This window comes from Mesoplodon densirostris, chromosome 5 (genome assembly GCF_025265405.1).
Source record: "Mesoplodon densirostris isolate mMesDen1 chromosome 5, mMesDen1 primary haplotype, whole genome shotgun sequence".
In the NCBI taxonomy this organism is placed as follows: Eukaryota; Metazoa; Chordata; class Mammalia; order Artiodactyla; family Ziphiidae; genus Mesoplodon; species Mesoplodon densirostris.
Window position 1 is genome coordinate 136,571,815 of NC_082665.1, and position 16,640 is coordinate 136,588,454.

At 41.2% G+C, this 16,640-nt stretch overlaps 1 protein-coding gene across 2 annotated transcripts in view; it reads right to left on the reverse strand.

Annotated features, from left to right (window-relative positions):
• MED12L (mediator complex subunit 12L) overlaps positions 1 to 16,640 on the reverse strand; it is a 318,889-nt gene that overhangs the window by 4,693 nt on the left and 297,556 nt on the right. For both annotated transcript variants that reach the window (XM_060100193.1, XM_060100192.1), the window contains 6 exons: positions 11,833 to 11,922; positions 9,944 to 10,176; positions 8,133 to 8,289; positions 7,847 to 7,860; positions 5,551 to 5,569; positions 5,353 to 5,430 (listed from right to left, as the gene is read on the reverse strand). In XM_060100193.1, the coding sequence (XP_059956176.1) occupies positions 5,353 to 5,430; positions 5,551 to 5,569; positions 7,847 to 7,860; positions 8,133 to 8,289; positions 9,944 to 10,176; positions 11,833 to 11,922 (591 nt within the window). The remainder of the gene's footprint in view (positions 1 to 5,352; positions 5,431 to 5,550; positions 5,570 to 7,846; positions 7,861 to 8,132; positions 8,290 to 9,943; positions 10,177 to 11,832; positions 11,923 to 16,640) is intronic.

Here is a 16,640-nt window from a genome sequence, read left to right on the forward strand (position 1 = left end):
AAATATAAAGGATCATGAACGTTTACTGCTGTTATTCTCACTTTCAGATGAAGAAACTGAGGCTCTGAGGGCTTCTGTCACTTGCCTGTGATCCCTGTTTTAAGTATTGGGGCTGGAATTCAGACAGCTTTCTGGATTCAGAGCTCAATAACCATGATCCAGTGCTATCCTTAGTTAGAACTTTTAGCTTCCAAATATTAATTTATTTGAAAATAATCAGATTTTCTAAATGGTTGGCTGCAAAGGCATCTAATCTTAATTTATCAGCTGATTAAAGGTACACAGTGCATAAATATTTCACATTTATTTAAAACAGGTCAATAAATAGGTCAACTGAGGTTTACTAGAGGCCCGAAAAACCACAATCTGTGTGTACTGAATCTTCGCCGCTTAAGTGTGATAAATGAAGAGGCAACGATTTTTCTGGACTCTCTGCATACAGGACATGGTCCCAGTTTCTCTTACCCCTGTACCTTTGCAGATGTTAATCTCTCCTCCTAGAATACCCTTCCTTCCCTTTAACCCTACCCTACCCACTCCTAAAAATCTTACTCCTCCTTCAAAGATCAGCTCAAGCACTCAGTGACTCCCTCAGGCATTTGAAGAGTGAATCACTGCACCCTGAGCACTGTGTAGATGCCTTTATTATGAAATATGGCATAACAGGACAATTGCCTTTCTCTCTCTAGGGTTCTGGGTTTTGAGCTTCTCGGAGGCAGGAGCTGTCCTGGGCTTCAGCTTCAAGCACAAAACACAGATCTCAGTAACGTCCGTCACACATCAGCCAAGGCGGCACAGTCACTCTCCAGCAAACCATTCTCTGCTGAACTGAAAAAGGAATTTAAAAATGTCTTTGATGTATTTTGACCAGTCCCTGTTGTGACAACATGTTTATTCAAGAACACTTAACTTTTCTACTCAATCCTTACTAAGGTAAAAAATGCATCACTAACGAATAATTTCTATTTAAATAAATGTCACTGAATCTTTTTCGTCTCAGAATAGCTGACTTACGGGGGCTCATCCTTTCAGCAGCAGAAGCAGACACTGACTAATCATGACCAGCAGCACAGCAGCAGGGCTGATTCAGTTAGTGATGGACCTTTAGCTGCCTCAGAGCTTGTGTAGACATCTCGCCCTCTGAACTGTGTTTTCCTTTGCATATGGATAACGGGTGGGGTTTTTTCCTTCATCGCCGTGACATCCAACAAATGAGTTATCCAAATCCAGGTACTTTTCTGGATTCCAGGGACACCAAAGTGAGTAAACACAGTCCTTGCCTCCTGCCGCTGTGCCCTGACCCCTGTGACCGCACTACCAGTCAGCAAAGGCACAAAGTACCAAGGCAACGTTTAGTTTAAACCCGCACTGCCGACTCACAGGATCCACAGACAGATCCGCGTTCCTCTGATGGACAGAACACAAATCTTCATCCGTATCGGCTTTAGCACAATAGACTGTAGCACTTGCCCAGGCCCCTCCGCTGAGGGCCTGGATGGAAGGACACGTGCTCCGGAGGGCACACACAGAGAGGACCAGCAGCTGGTGGATTTCAGAGTATTTAGTACGCATTCATTTGCAAGTTAACTAGCAACTTCAACTGAGCCTTTTTTTTCTTTTTTGATCTGCACATAGTATTTAGTGGGGGGGGGGGGGAATTAAAAGTATCTGGCCTGTTACCACAAATCTCCCAAGAACATCTTCCCCAACCTCCTTCCATAAATACTACTTCTCTTTTCTCTTCAAAAAAGAAAAAAAGAAAATTCCAAATTCATGCAAAGGAAGGCAACCTGGCTCAATAAAGTTCTATGGACCGAATTTCTTCCATTTGAAAAGGAGAATAAGATTTTCTGGCTAATTCTGAATTCCAGAGGCATCCTGAAAAATTTCTCAATTTCTCTGACTGGAACATATGAATTCCTTGAGGAAGATTATATGACAATTCTACCCCACCTTTGACTAAAAGTTAATGCAATTATTTAAGTAACTACTGCTGCTATTATGCAAATTTTTTAAAGTATATGTTCAATATAATATGATACTGACACAAGGATCAGTCAATTTAAAAAGCCAACTTTCTGGGCCTCCCTGGTGGCGCAAGTGGTTGAGAGTCCGCCTGCCGATGCAGGGGATGCGGGTTCGTGCCCCGGTCTGGGAGGATCCCATATGCCGCGGAGCGGCTGGGCCCGTGAGCCATGGCCGCTGAGCCTGCGCGTCCGGAGCCTGCGCGTCCGGAGCCTGTGCTCCGCAACGGGGGAGGCCACAGCAGTGAGAGGCCCGCATACCGCAAAAGAAAAAAAAAAAAAGAAAGCGACTTTATTTGGAGATAGTCTTTACAGGGGTAGTCAACTTAAAGCGAGGTCACTAGGGTGAGACCTGATGACTGGTGTGCTCATAAAAAAAGGGAAATTTGGACACAAACACATATACAGGGAGAATGTCAGGAGAGGCTGATGGGAAAGATCAGGTGGTGTGTCTACGGGCTGAGGAGTGCCAGAGACTGCCAGTAAACCACCAGAAGCTAGGGGAGAGGTGTGGCTCAGGGCTCTCAGAAGAAAGCAGCTACCAGATCTTGGACTTCCAGCCTCCAGAACTGTGAGACCATACATTTCTGATTGTTTAAGCCACACACTTTGTAGGACCTCGTTACGGCAGCCCTGGCAAACAAATACAGCCTCACTAATGCTTCTACTACTTTCCATTTGACAGCTTCCGATGATTCTAAGCCATCTGGTGGCAGGAAGCAAGCCTGGCATGTCACCGCTGTGCTCCATGACCTTGGGCAGAGGGCCAGCCTCCACTGTACATACTGAGTAAGCACTTGTCAACTTGTGGATGTCACCAGATAGCAGGAGGGCAAGTCATGAGGAAGGTGGTGGCTGTGTTAGCACCATCCCTCCTCCCTTGAGACTGCATGAAGCGCAGCTGTGAATGAATCAGAGCTGGCGTCTCTTCAACAGCTGGCTCACCACTCCAGTCTCCAGCAAAGAAACAAACAGAGCAGGAAGAAGAACACTGGCCAGTAACAAAAACTGGATCTGCTGGAGCTGTTTATAATAAATATATTTATAACATCTATAATAAATCTTAGTAGAACTAATAAGAAAAGGAACAGTGCCTAATGATAAAAAGAAATATAATATTTTTGTAAATATTGCTGAGGCTTTGTGGTATTGCTCTTCTGAAGATATATAATTAGAACTTTTTTCTGATACTTCTATTTTATTTTATTGCAAGAAGACAGAAAGAAAAAGAGCAACAGAATACATATCAAAATATCCCCAGCAGCACTATTTCTGCAATTGGAAACAATCTAAATATTCAACAGTAGGTGGGGTGGTTAAACAAGTAATAGCAGAGCAAGACAATGGACTGACTTCACAGCTGTTCAAAATTACAAACACGTGGACTAAAAGGATATATAAATAAGTATGCTGTAATAAAAGTAGGCACAAAAAAGAAGAATTATGATAATACAAAAATCCAAGATCACTGACCATCCCTATAACTTCTAATTCTGAAATTACCTGAAATCTATTACTCTAAGCGATCAATTAGCCCATCTTAAGACTCACGATGTACAACATGCCTGCCTTTGTACATATAGCTGCTGCCTAGATTATAATATATTGCTCTAAATATCAAGATAAGACACTATGCTTCTCAAGGTAGCTTTTTAAAAATTTCCGCTTAAAAGAAATAAAAAAGCCATAAAAAGCCTAGTGTGCATTTTACTCTCCATTACGATTACCGTGGATGAAGGTCTTTGTTTCTCTGGAAGTACTTTCCTATGAATACACTGGGAAACAATCATGAGCCTGACCTGACTGACCCACTCAGTCCCTGGGATGGAAGTGTCTTAAGCCAGTGAGGGAAATACAACCTACTGCATTAAAACATGTCAATACTGTCTTAGAAGTCAAAACTGAATGTGCGATGTATACTCGCTACACGCCAAAAATTATTAAATATTTATGACACTATTAGGAGAGTAGAAAGGTACTAAATTCTGCTGCATGAGATATGCTTCATTCCAGGGGAGCGTGGGGACAGGGTCTCCCCTCAGCTCTGCATCAGCTGATCCTCTGCAACCATAACGAAGAAGTTTGAAGGCAACGTCTACCCTAGTCCTGTAAAGTTAACTTTGTGACAGAATCAAATGTTTATTTTTTTACCCTACCCAAAATAACGAGTACATTTCATGATCAGGAAGGATTTCCTTAAAAATGAAGATCAAGATGGCCCAGGCAGAGGCTTATAAAATATCCTCAAGGTGTCCTATTCCAGTCCTTTTTGGGCATTCTCAGCCCTTTACCACCTAACTCTACTCTATCCCTACTAATATACTATAGCCCGGGCCATACTGTTGCTTCTTTACTACAAATTGAAAAACCATCTATCTCTCAAATCCTGGCCTGGAAAGAGTCTACGTCGGTATTTTCCAAAGTGCGAGACACATATGCAGTAACCCAGCTCGTCTGAGGGGAGGCACTCACTCAACTCAGGTTGCCGAGCTCCCTGCAGGGTCGGTATTTATTTTTACAGGTAGTTCCAATGTGTGACAAGCGATGTGACCACTACCACTGAGAGGAGTGATCAAATGCTTCTGTTTAGAAAACATTTAGATAAGGAAACAGGAAACGAGGCAATTTAAAGACAAGTAGCAGGTAAGTAATAAAGAAGGGATGTGGCACTAGCAAAAGTAAAAGGTACTGAGGCTTGGACCACGTTGATTGGTGCTATGCGTATAACATTTCAAAACGTGATTTACAAAGCTACAGAAGCAAATTATAAGATTACATGAAAATGTCATGCAGTTATATGAAACGAATTACATGAAAATTCTTGCAGCAAATGCTAACCGGCTAAACTCGGAGGTCCTTTGACATCAGTAAAGGTAATATTTTAGAAAGTACTCTCATGCTTCTTTGGGATTATAGTGCAAACTCAAAGCCAAGTTAAGATAATCTTCTAAACATATCCATACTAAGTTATCATTTTAACACTGTTTAGAATAAAACTCTCAATATAAATACTTAGTCCACGGAACGGAAAAGCCTGAAGAAATTTAAAGAGGAAAAATTACATAACCTACTGAACCCCAAATATTTATTTATACCTTCTAGGAAAACAAATATACTGACTACAACAGTAACACAACCCTACTCTGATGAAGTGCTGGGGAGAAACTGCTAGGGTGTATTTAGGCTTTTTCAGTTCTTAACAATCTCACGGGACATGAAAAATGCAATCTGCCTTTAAAGAACACCACCCCCCCCCCAAAAAAAAAAGGGAAAAAGGGAAAAAGGAAGAAGAAACCCACATGTTTGGTTTCAGAACACCAGGCCTTACCAGAGGCTGCTGGGGCTGCATGGTTTGGAGACCGAGGGTCTGACCCTGGGGCTGCGAGGACTGCTGAGGCTGCTGCATCTGGAAAGAAAGAACAAGAATTATACATGTGAAAATAGGAGGATAACGTCCGTCATTCCAGTTCCCTCTCCCCATACGCCTTTGATCTAATTAGTCTGCTTGAACAAGGATGACGCACACCTGCCTCCTCTGTCTTTGTCTTCCCAAACATCGTTCCTCCTTCAAGGGCAAGACCTAAATCTGCTCCGTGTGCTTCCAGACTACTGCAACCCCAGGGATCTCTTCTTTGCTAGTCACAGTGTGCACAGTCTAAACCACCCTACACTGTCCAGGGACAAGCTTTGTACTCACTGTCTTAATTCCTTTCATGCCATTTGCCCTTCCACATATTTCATTCCACCTTACGCTATCAGGTGAGACAAGGACTGCTCGCAAGTTATCTTTTCGTTCCCTATGGTACCCAGAGGAACTCTTGAATTTAGATTTTTTTTTTTTAAAGGAAGATGTAGACGTGAGAAGTTCTGGCCTAAATTACCAGCCTAAAGTCATAAATTGCGTCCGTGAACGCTGGCTCAAATACATGGCTCTTGGAAAACCCTTGCAAGTCACAAGAGAAACACAGACTAGACGTCCACCAGGGGGAACATCACAGAGGAGAGGAAAATATTAAGAGGTGGTTTGTCTCAATGACCTTTAAAGTCTCCTCCACCCAAACGCTTCATCTTGAGGATGACAGCACCAGACTTCTTCTCAGCCTCTGCATTTTTCCAACTTGGTTTGCATACTGTCCCTCAAATTCTTTGTCTTCTTTAGGGCAAGGTAATCAATAGTTATTGCCAGAAGGCATTTTTCACTAAGAGACAAGGGTCATGGATTTGGAATCCTAGCTGAGGTCTGGGCAGGCCATTCCCAACATGAACAATGCAAGTTGGACCAGAAACACAGCGACTGCGATAGGAAGCCAATTCTCCATTGGACTCTCTGTGAACCCTTTCAGGAAAAGTCACCCCAACTTTGTAATTATTAACCTGTTCCTTTATGGAGGTAGTCAGTCACCAAAAAAGGAATAAGTATAATTCAGATGCAGAAGCAAATCATTTTTCCTTATCTCCCAGGAATGTGTTGGTAATGCAAAAATTATCAGAAGGACACACCATGTTAATTGGGATAAAAAGTACACATTAACCAATAAGGAAGGTTTTCAAAATTTGCAGCTTTAAAAAAATGCTAGTGTAAGATAGGAAGTGGTAAATAAAAAAATAATGTAATAACTTTCCTCAGTGATCTGGAAATGAGAAATTTTAAAACAGAGAGAAATATAAGTATCAGTCCTAAAAAATTCTGAAACCTATACTTAGCACTTGGGAAAATAATTATTTTAAGAAAATATCACTATGAGTATCAATAGTCATAATAATGGTAGTATTACAAAATGGGTGCTTCACTTGCATTTTCATATTTAATTTTCACTATACATTTAAGAGGTGGGCACTAGAATTAGTTCCATTTTATTTATGACAAAATTAAGGATTAGAGGGTTTTTGACCACGCTGGAGATTTTATATATGCAATGAGTGGGATTGGCCATCTATAGGCCACACTCCCTCCCAAACCAATTACCATATGTTGTTCAATTTTGTGATACAGTTTTTTCCACATTTTAACAGGCAAAAACTGGGATGCAATTCATGGCATCTTATAACTGTGAAGCCCAGTTTTGTTGAAGATTTGTGGTGGCTTTGGTCTGTCGAAGTGTTGGCACTGCCAACCAGAATTTTTTGGGTCATACTGAATACAGACCTCAAACCCCCTTGAGCTAATGGTTCAAATATTTTCTTCCCATCACCAGTGTCAAGGTTGAGACATGCAAGTTCCTTTGCTGTCCCTTTCTGCATGACAGGTTTATATCTCATTGACCTCATACAAAGAGTATAGCCCTTGGGTACCCCAGTTCTACTAGAGTTCCCATTCTTGGTGCTGCTTTCTTTTCCTTTCTTAGAAATACATAAAAGGACAGTGCATCTCAAGTTGGCTTGTTGATAAGATGAGAGTCCACTGTACAGACTCATCAGGCAATTTCCAACCCAACAACACAGGATAAGCTTGCTAATAATAAAGGCAAATGGAACAGATAAACATAACAGCCTGTATCCCCTAAACAAGGGAGGGAGAAGCCAGAATGTGTTAAGGGGAGGAGCCCTTTATCTAGGAGACTCAAATATTTATGACAAATAAGTGAAGGACAGCTCTCTGGATTCTACCAGAGACAGGATGAAATATGCCTTTGAAGTATCCTACCTACGTAACTCCAACTTCACAGCCCAATCAGACTAGAGGTGTTAAACAGAAAATTTTTTGGATTACAAACTCCTCTAGAAATCTGAACAAAAACTCTGGATGGCTTGACTGTTTCTAAAAAAATACACATATAAGAAATTTTGAACTCAAATTGCATGGCCTCTAGTTAAACAGTGACTGAGGAAGCTGAGGCTTACACTCTTAAGATAAAGGCATCCAGCTACCCTCCTGAACCTTTGTGAAAGGGCAAGGATGGTCTGCAAAATGTACTCTTCTGTCCACGACCTGGTAGATGCACAGAGAAAGGAAGACCCCTGCCGAACTGGAACTAAATTACACCAGTTAGGTCCCAGTGTCAAATACACAAGATTCCCTGGAATTTGGCAATTGAAGTCTGAAGGGTCTGTTATTTCTTATGACCGCTGAGGACCCCACACACATTGCACTCACTCCCAGCTCCATACCTGGAGAAGCCTCTGCTGCTGTCGCACCTGTGGCTGTCTGGGCCTCACTGGGTCCTGAGACAGGGACACCGAGGGAAGGTTTGGATGCACGGAAGTCAGCACTGCATCGAGTCCTCCACCCACCAGAGGGCTCTGCTGAAGCGACTGATGATTCAGTCTGGTCAAGAATAAAGAACTTGTTTTCAGGCCCAAGCATACTGTCAAATGTTTATAATCAGTGCCACTGGCACATTGCACACACTCACAAAGAAACCATCATGTTCAATAATCACTATGTACAATTCAAATGCAATAAAGACCAGTGGTTAAGGTAACCTAGATTCCCAGGGACACATGGTATCACAGGTATTCAGACAGCAAATGGCACAGGTGGGATTTCAACCCAGAACTTCGGGGCTCTGAAGTTCAAGTTCTTAGTTCAAGGCAATATGCTATGCTGCCACTTATTAGACAAATCATAAACATGATGCATGGTCTCCAAATTCATTTATTTTCCCAAATGTGTTACCAACGACCTTGCCAACTTTCCAAACAGTGACTACTTAGAGTTGACCTGCAATCTTTGATGGTAACACACGGGAGTCCAGCTGCTGTCCACTGTAGTGCAGCAATTTGCATGAAACTGAGTTCTCCTAGACCAATGCCATCCAACAGAACTTTCTACTGTGACCGAAATGTCTCCACCTGTGCTGTCCAATAAGATAGCCACTGGCCACCAGGACCAGCTGTATCATTCCTGGGTCTCAGTGCAAAATAAGAATGCAGGGCTCTCTGATCAAAAATCAGTAAGAGGGCCTCCCTGGTGGCGCAAGTGGTTGAGAGTCCGCCTGCCGATGCAGGGGATACGGGTTCGTGCCCCGGTCTGGGAGGATCCCATATGCCGCGGAGCGGCTGGGCCCGTGAGCCATGGCCGCTGGGCCTGCGCGTCCGGAGCCTGTGCTCCGCAACGGGGGAGGCCACAACAGTGAGAGGCCCGCATACCGCAAAAAAAAAAAAAAAAAAAAAATCAGTAAGAATTTCAAGCGGGTGACAATAGAGCATTACAATCAACTATGCAGGTCTTCTAAACACAGCGCCCTATGTGACTGCGCAGGTCACACACCTGCGAAGCTGGCCCTGCTGGCCACATGTGGTTAATGAACACTTGAAGTGTGACTAGTGCGACAGAGAACTGAGGAGCTTTAACTTAACTTTAATTAGTCTAAATTTAAATAGCCCACATGGCTGGTAGCTGCTATAATGGACAGTGCAGTTATACACTATATAGTACGTCTACAAGATCCAATTAAAGCAAAAACTGAGTAACAGTCTTTCATGATCCGGTTTTGCCAGCCATTCCTGAGGTGGAAAAGGTAGAAACTAAGACATGTAACAAAAGTGTTATGGGCACCGTGCACAACGAGTATTGCAATCACAGGCTTTGTGGCTCTGATCAACATATTCTAGTAAGGCACTGCTAAGGATAATCAACAATTTTTAATCTTAGATATTTATTGCCAAGAAACCTTTTTAAAAGAGGAGGAAAAAAAGAACATTGGAGCTAACATAGTGGTATCATTGAAAAATATTGCACAAATACTATGGGAGATGTGAGTCAAACAATAAGGGACTTGAACGGAATAAACAAGATGGGGCATTGCTTCTTTTGAACCACAATCTGGATGCTGCTGAAGATGAGATGACGATGAAAATTATATGCAAATATGCAAGCTCATAGGAACAATGATAAAAGCACCATGTCCTAGAAGAAGCACGGTAAAGGTGAGAATTTGAGTGTCCACCACTGTCATCATTATTTCCATATGCATCACCTCTGAGAGCCACTCAGGGGCTGCAGGTACGGCGACGCCTGCTGCTGAACGTAGCCACTCGGCGGCTGCTGCTGCATCTGTCTGAGTCTTTCCATTAGCGCCGGGTTGGAATGCGCCGCCGGATAGGTTCTGGAATTATAGGTAGGAGACAGGACCACGCTGCCAGCCTGCTGCTGAGGGGTCTGCTGCAAAGGCATCTGCGTTCCGTACATCGTATAGCCCTGGGGCATGGTCTGCAGGCAGGCACAAGGAAGGAAGTCAACGTTTTGATTTGCCCCCAGCTTTCCTATCGCTAAGGTATCGAGGGCAAACACAAAGCCAGGAGGAGCCCCCTGAAAGTCGCCGGTTCTCAAAGACTCTTTTAAACTCAAAATATGAGGAAGATCACTCTGGAGGCAGAGAGGAGAGCCCGAAAGTTATAGAATGAACTGTTTGTGTACTGATTCACCAGAGGTTTCAGTTAAAGAGCAAAATGAATCCTCACTTGGTTAAGAGATCAGTTTTAAGCTCAGTTGCTTATTTTGAGGAACGGAAGGGCAGGTTTCTGCACAGAAATAATCAGGCGAGCGTCTCTACCTTTAGTGCACAGATGGCATCAATGTTCAACAGGTCCCAAGCATCACTATGTTGTTTCCAAAATTAACCAGAAGAGTTACTCATGCTCAATGTAAATTAAAATCATGGAGTACACTTTCCTAGTACGTAACTACACTTCCTCGGATCTAATGAACTTGTCTGTAGTAACCAACCAGTTAACAAGAACAAAAACAACGAAAACAATCAATTACCTTAACCAGAGAATAAGGGTGTCATTGGTGACTATTCAATAATCTCTAGTTCTGGTTGGACTGCAGCCTGTTTCAGCACTCTACCAATAATCGTTAATATATGAGTGGCTGATTCTCCAAATCTTGACACCCAATGTAAATGAAAAGCTTCAGGTTCTGCTGCGTCACTATCTACAATTTACAGAACAGAGTGCTGATTAAAATAGAAGAGGACTGCTCTTCAGGTCCTCAAAGTACCACATTTGAAGGTAGTTGAATGGCTCTGACTTGGAAGACAGAGTGGTGGACAATGACCTTCCTGCAGGCAGCGTGCAGGGATGCAGGCTGTGTGGCTCGGTGCCTGTGAAGGCCAGCCTTGGCCTTCCTTTCAGCTGTGGACACAGTATGAACCGCTGGCCTAACTAGAGGCCTTGCCAACATCCCCGGCCTCCTGATTATGAGAGGGATAGAGTACAAGGATATGGAAGCAGAAATGACAAAACTATTAGAAAAAATAGCTCAAGATTTGCATCATATTAAGGCAAATCTATCATTTGCTGGGTAACTACTGTGTATCTGGTGCTTTGCTAGTTCCATAGGTTGTCTTAAATCCCCACAATGTTCATCTCTATTTTACAGAGAAGGAAACCAAGACTCGGAGTAACTCGCACAATGTTACACAGCTTGTAGGTTGTCAGGAATTTTGTCAAGGTCTGATGCCAAGGCCGATTATCTTCTTATTCTACCATGATTCCTCTTCGAAGCTAGCTTTGAATATCATAAATTCAATGATGAATTACATCATTATACATTATAACATAAGTACCCTGGCTGGGACTGTTCACCACTTCAATATCTACCATCATCATTAATAGAAAGGTATGAATTGGTATTTCTGATTCAGGAATTTCCTAAAATGTTTTATGCTCTTTAATCAATCCCAAGACTTGTTTAATAATCCCTGGTAAAGCTTTTTTTTTTGAAATGTCAATTATAATCTATAAGCAGAAGTGAGTAAGTTCTATACCCCATGAGGGAATTGATACCCTACTTACCTAGTTCCCCCCTTCAAATAAAGAGCATTAAAAATCCCAGCAGCACCTACAAAGCAAACATGGGTACCTGTGCTTGCTGCAGACCTGGATACTGGGGGAGCTGAGGGGAGGGCCGTGCTTGAGCAGCAAAGAGAGCAGCCTGGTCCCCCGGCTGGCCCTGGAAGACAAAGCCGAGGCGGCTCTTGATCATAACAGCAAGGGCATGATCCGAGCTCCTGGTTAATTACCCCCAAAACCCTGACACCGCACCCTATATGAGAACAACACGTGCAGATTCCAACCTGCATTGAATACTATTTCTCATCCATTTCCTATTAACAGTAGAGATTGCTGCCCTTATCATTTCTTCAAAAGAAGACTACCGATGTCCCCAATGATAACACATACATAAACACAAGCCAAAATAATCAATGGTCTGCTCATCAGAGAGGCTCTGAGCCAGCTTTCCTGTACACTCCAGAATACAAGTGTCCCTCTAGAGTAAAAGGCATGAGTCTCTAAGTGTGAAATCTGAAACCACAGAGTTGCCTCATCCTGTGCCCATAAAGTAAGAGAACACGTGGTACACGCAGATGGCATATACTACCTTCATGACTTTTTAATGATGTTTCTTCAGAGGGACCTAAAAGTTGCCTATTTAGCCATGTATGCAAGGGATGAATTTGGGATCTCTTATGACTCTAATAATTAATATAATCAATTAAAATGTATAATAAGTTAATATCAAATACAGTTCTAACCAACTACAATGTAAAATAAAACCAATTAACATCTGTTCACCAGTCTTAATTTAATACATGTTTTGGCCTGAGGAAAAATAAATATATTATTCCTAAGAGCAGCTGTATGTATTTTACGTTTTGGCGGCAGAAGCTATTTCACGGAAGCTTGTGGTATTAATCACAGAAGGAGGCCAAGCTTCTGACCACCCCTTGGTTTTTTCAGGACTTACTAATAACAAAGAAATGGGGTTTATTCTAGGATATTTCACCACTGTTTTATATCACAGATGTCCTCGTTTTTTTAAAGTGCTAAGATACAGTTATATTAAAAACCAATTTTAATGTTCTGGGAAAGTAGTACAGATATTTCTGGCAGGGAGAAAGGTATAAACATTTAGCTTAAGAGGGAGAACACCAACAATTATTAAGCATCTATTATGTGCCAGGGACTGGGCTTCTTGTTCTTATTCCCATTTTCTCACAGGAACTCTGCAGGGAGGGGACATCATCCCCATTTTCTTCAGGTAGGAAAAGCCAGGCTCAAAGAGCCTAGGTAGCTTAGCAAGCTCACCCAGCTAGACCTGGCTGAGCCATGAGCACTCAGGTAAGTCTGCCTCCAAAACCTAGGGTTTTCTCCATTATGATGAGATGCCTCCATATGTGATATCAAGGATGAAAATATTTAAAATTTCATTTGGTGCTTATTCTTTAGGGACATAGAGCCTTGTAAACTCACCCCAATAAGAAACCAAAAGGAGACTCTTTATTAAGACTTGTTAATGAGATTTTGAAATGAAACGTATACATCAGATGGTGAAGCCTTTTCTCTGATCCCCACATAAAATCACTTGAGGGCATTTAAGAAACTTTGGCCTCTCCGAAGGTGGCTATCCACCCATACATGGACCAAACACAAATTTCTGGGAGCATCTACTATGGTATCTATATGTAACAGCTTCAACAAGAATCTAACTTTCCAGTGTAGGGTACCATGAAGATACTCTGAGCCTTTAGCTGATTAATCTAAGTGCAATTATATCCCTATTTGCTTAAGTCTAAGAAAAATAGCCCAAACTCCCTCTAGGAGAGCTCATGTCACGGGAGTGTGGCTATCTGGAGCCTACAAGTATTGCCCCAAAGTATCCAAATGGCCCTTGATCCTCCAAACACTAAGCCAGGGAGTCATTAAATCAACCAGATCTTTACATGCCGCTCCTCGACTTGATGCTCCCCGACAGCATTGTCCAAGGTCCCTGAAACATACTGCTGTGCCTGAAACATACTGCTGTGCCTCTTGGTGGGGATAAATATATGTATATTATCATTTTTACAGAAGAAAAGAAAAATGAATTATTTCTGTGAGTCAGAATCTTGAGATCCCTAAGTAGTCTAAAACACCCACGCCCTTTTTTGCCTTGGAGGGAAACAAGATGTGATGTGCGTGTGACAGAGGCATGCAGATACATAAAACAGATCTTCTTTAACTCTTTACTCTTCCTTTGCTTGTTGAAGAACTTTAGGAAACAAGCTATGACTTATATGTGATGCGGGGCGGGTGGACTAGAACACTAATACGGTAGGTATCTGAGTTACTGGGCAACTCTCTTCTATTGACAAAGAACAGTTGAGATTTTGGAAATTTAAGAAATACGAATTAAAAACCATCTACATTTTTAAAAATCACAAAATTAACATTTAAGGAAAAACACTATAACTTTGAAAAAAAGCAAGAAGAAAGGGGTGAAAAATCTCAAATCAGTTTTACACTCTAAAATTCATGTACTCTTCAGTGAACCATTTTTAGTCTAAAGGTAAACTATTTATTTGTAAATAGACTATATTCCCTCCCATCGCCATTCCCCCCCCCCCACAACTCGCTACTTAAGTACAGTAGGTAAGGGTTCTAACATTCAATACCCTCCCTGAGGAAATCACAAACACCTCACGTTGGCCAGCGCTCGCCAAGGGCTTTTATCGTTATATTTGCCCTGAATGAAAAATATCCATCTCTTCTCCCAAACAGAAATGACCTCCTCCTGCTCTCTGGTTTTCCCAGAATAATGCCAGGAACAAATTATTTCAATTTGTAGAAATAGTTCAATCTGTTGAATAAAGAATGAATGACCAAGAAGTTCTTTAGTAACTTGAAAGATTTTACAGATGCTAAATGAGGACCATAATGCGGGAATAGGTAAGAAAACTAAAAATTGAAATTTAGTAAGAGTCTTAAAATGTTAGTAGGGATGGTTTTGCTGCATTCAAGAAGGGACTATATAATGTATCATCCGAACTGGGACAGGCCAGGAGAACGGGGGCAAAGTGAGATCATGCCTGGCAAATTGTGACTTATGGTCACCTTCTTCATACATTATCTACTTCTCTGTTATTTTCTGAAAACTACCTAAGCTTTATTTGACTTTTTTTTTTTAAATCAGTTCCTAGCACTGTGTCTGGCATATAGTAAGTGCTCTATAAACATCTATTGAGGAAACCTAAGATTTAATTTAGTTTATCTGTTAAACAAGAGTTCCAGAGGTAAATTGAGATTTATATTTCAGGATAAATTAGTTTACCAAGTGCTTTCCAATTGCCCCATATTTTTAAGTACCATCTTTTGTTTTGAAAACTCATTTTTAAATTTAATTTTTATCATCTGTCATTCTAATGATTTCTTCTTTCTGCCTTCATTAATACCTGAAGAGTAGCTCAATTGCCCCTCTTGATTTATTCTGCTTAACTGCAACAATCAGAGGCAACATTAACTTCACACTTTTGCTGGTGTAATGGAAGCTGGTTTCTGAGGGAATACCTGTGTCTAGCCAGGAGCCACACTGTGCTCCAGCTCCAGCTCCCCTGGCTCAGGTACCCAAGAACTTACATGTGCTAAGAGAGTAAGCCAGAGTTAACTGGGAAATTCTGATAGCTACATGAACCCATCTCTACATTGCTACCCAGGGTAAATTCCTACATGTGGTCTGTCTCATTTGTTTTTACACACTTTGCTTTAGGCTTGCCTCTGGGTAAGAAACAGAAATCTATTATATTTTCTAAAATTTCCACTTCCTAAAAACTTTTTAAAAAGCTGTGCTGTTCAATACTGACTCATCTTCCTGGTCTTTATAAGAACAATTCTCTCTCTTACTGCTTTATTTTTAATTAGACAAGAGAAGCATCTGAGCTCAAAGAGATGTAGACTCAAAACCTCTTGCATAATTTGAAATGAATACATCCAGTAAGTTAAAAAAATTTTTGATAAATCATCCTCAAAGATAATTTTCAATCTTCCGGGTCTTGTTCTCTTCATTAGTTCACTCTCTCAGTCAGCTGAGAAAATGTGAGGGTCTCTTTCTAAAGGAGAATTGGTTATAGCTCCAATTAGCAGACAGTTACAATCAGCAGCATTTCAGAATCAGGGATCTTCTATCCACTCAATTCACTAGTAATGATTTTTTTTCAAATCCTTATTTAGTAACTTTCCAATAGTGTTTAAGGGTTGCAAGTAGAGAGACAAGTTGTGCCTGAAAAACCACAGCCAGATTTTGTGACTCTGTTTCTGAAAATGCTGATTTAGGAATAATAATAAAAGTCACCCAATGAAAACCAGTGGGTAATGTTTTATGAGTCAACTAGCAAAAAGGGTTTTGCTTGTGACTACTGGTTTGGAAGGTACTGGGTAATGGTGCCCAAGGTTAAACAACAAATGGCCGAACCCCGAGTTTTGGTCGTCACATTATACCGGTGTATTTTGATTGCAGACAATAGATACACAGAAAATTCTATAATTAAAAGAGGTCCTGTTGACCAGTTATGCTTAATTCTTTTATAAAGCTTTCCATCAAATATAACTTGGTTGGCAATCGATTAACAGTAACATTAACTGCTGGAACGACCTGATTCATGTTGAAATAAACACGCCTCATCCAATAGTGAACCTTTACAATATATTCTGTTAACAAGCCCATAAAGGAGGAATATAACATATTGATTGGTTGAGCATACATACACATTCATTAAATTCCTGATATTGGAGAATATTAAAGAAAAATAAGAATGGTGAAAAGGACAGCAAAGATATATATACACATTTCCATTTATTTGAATGAATATATAGATCATATAACCTTTTGATTTTAAATACCTGACGAACAAAATA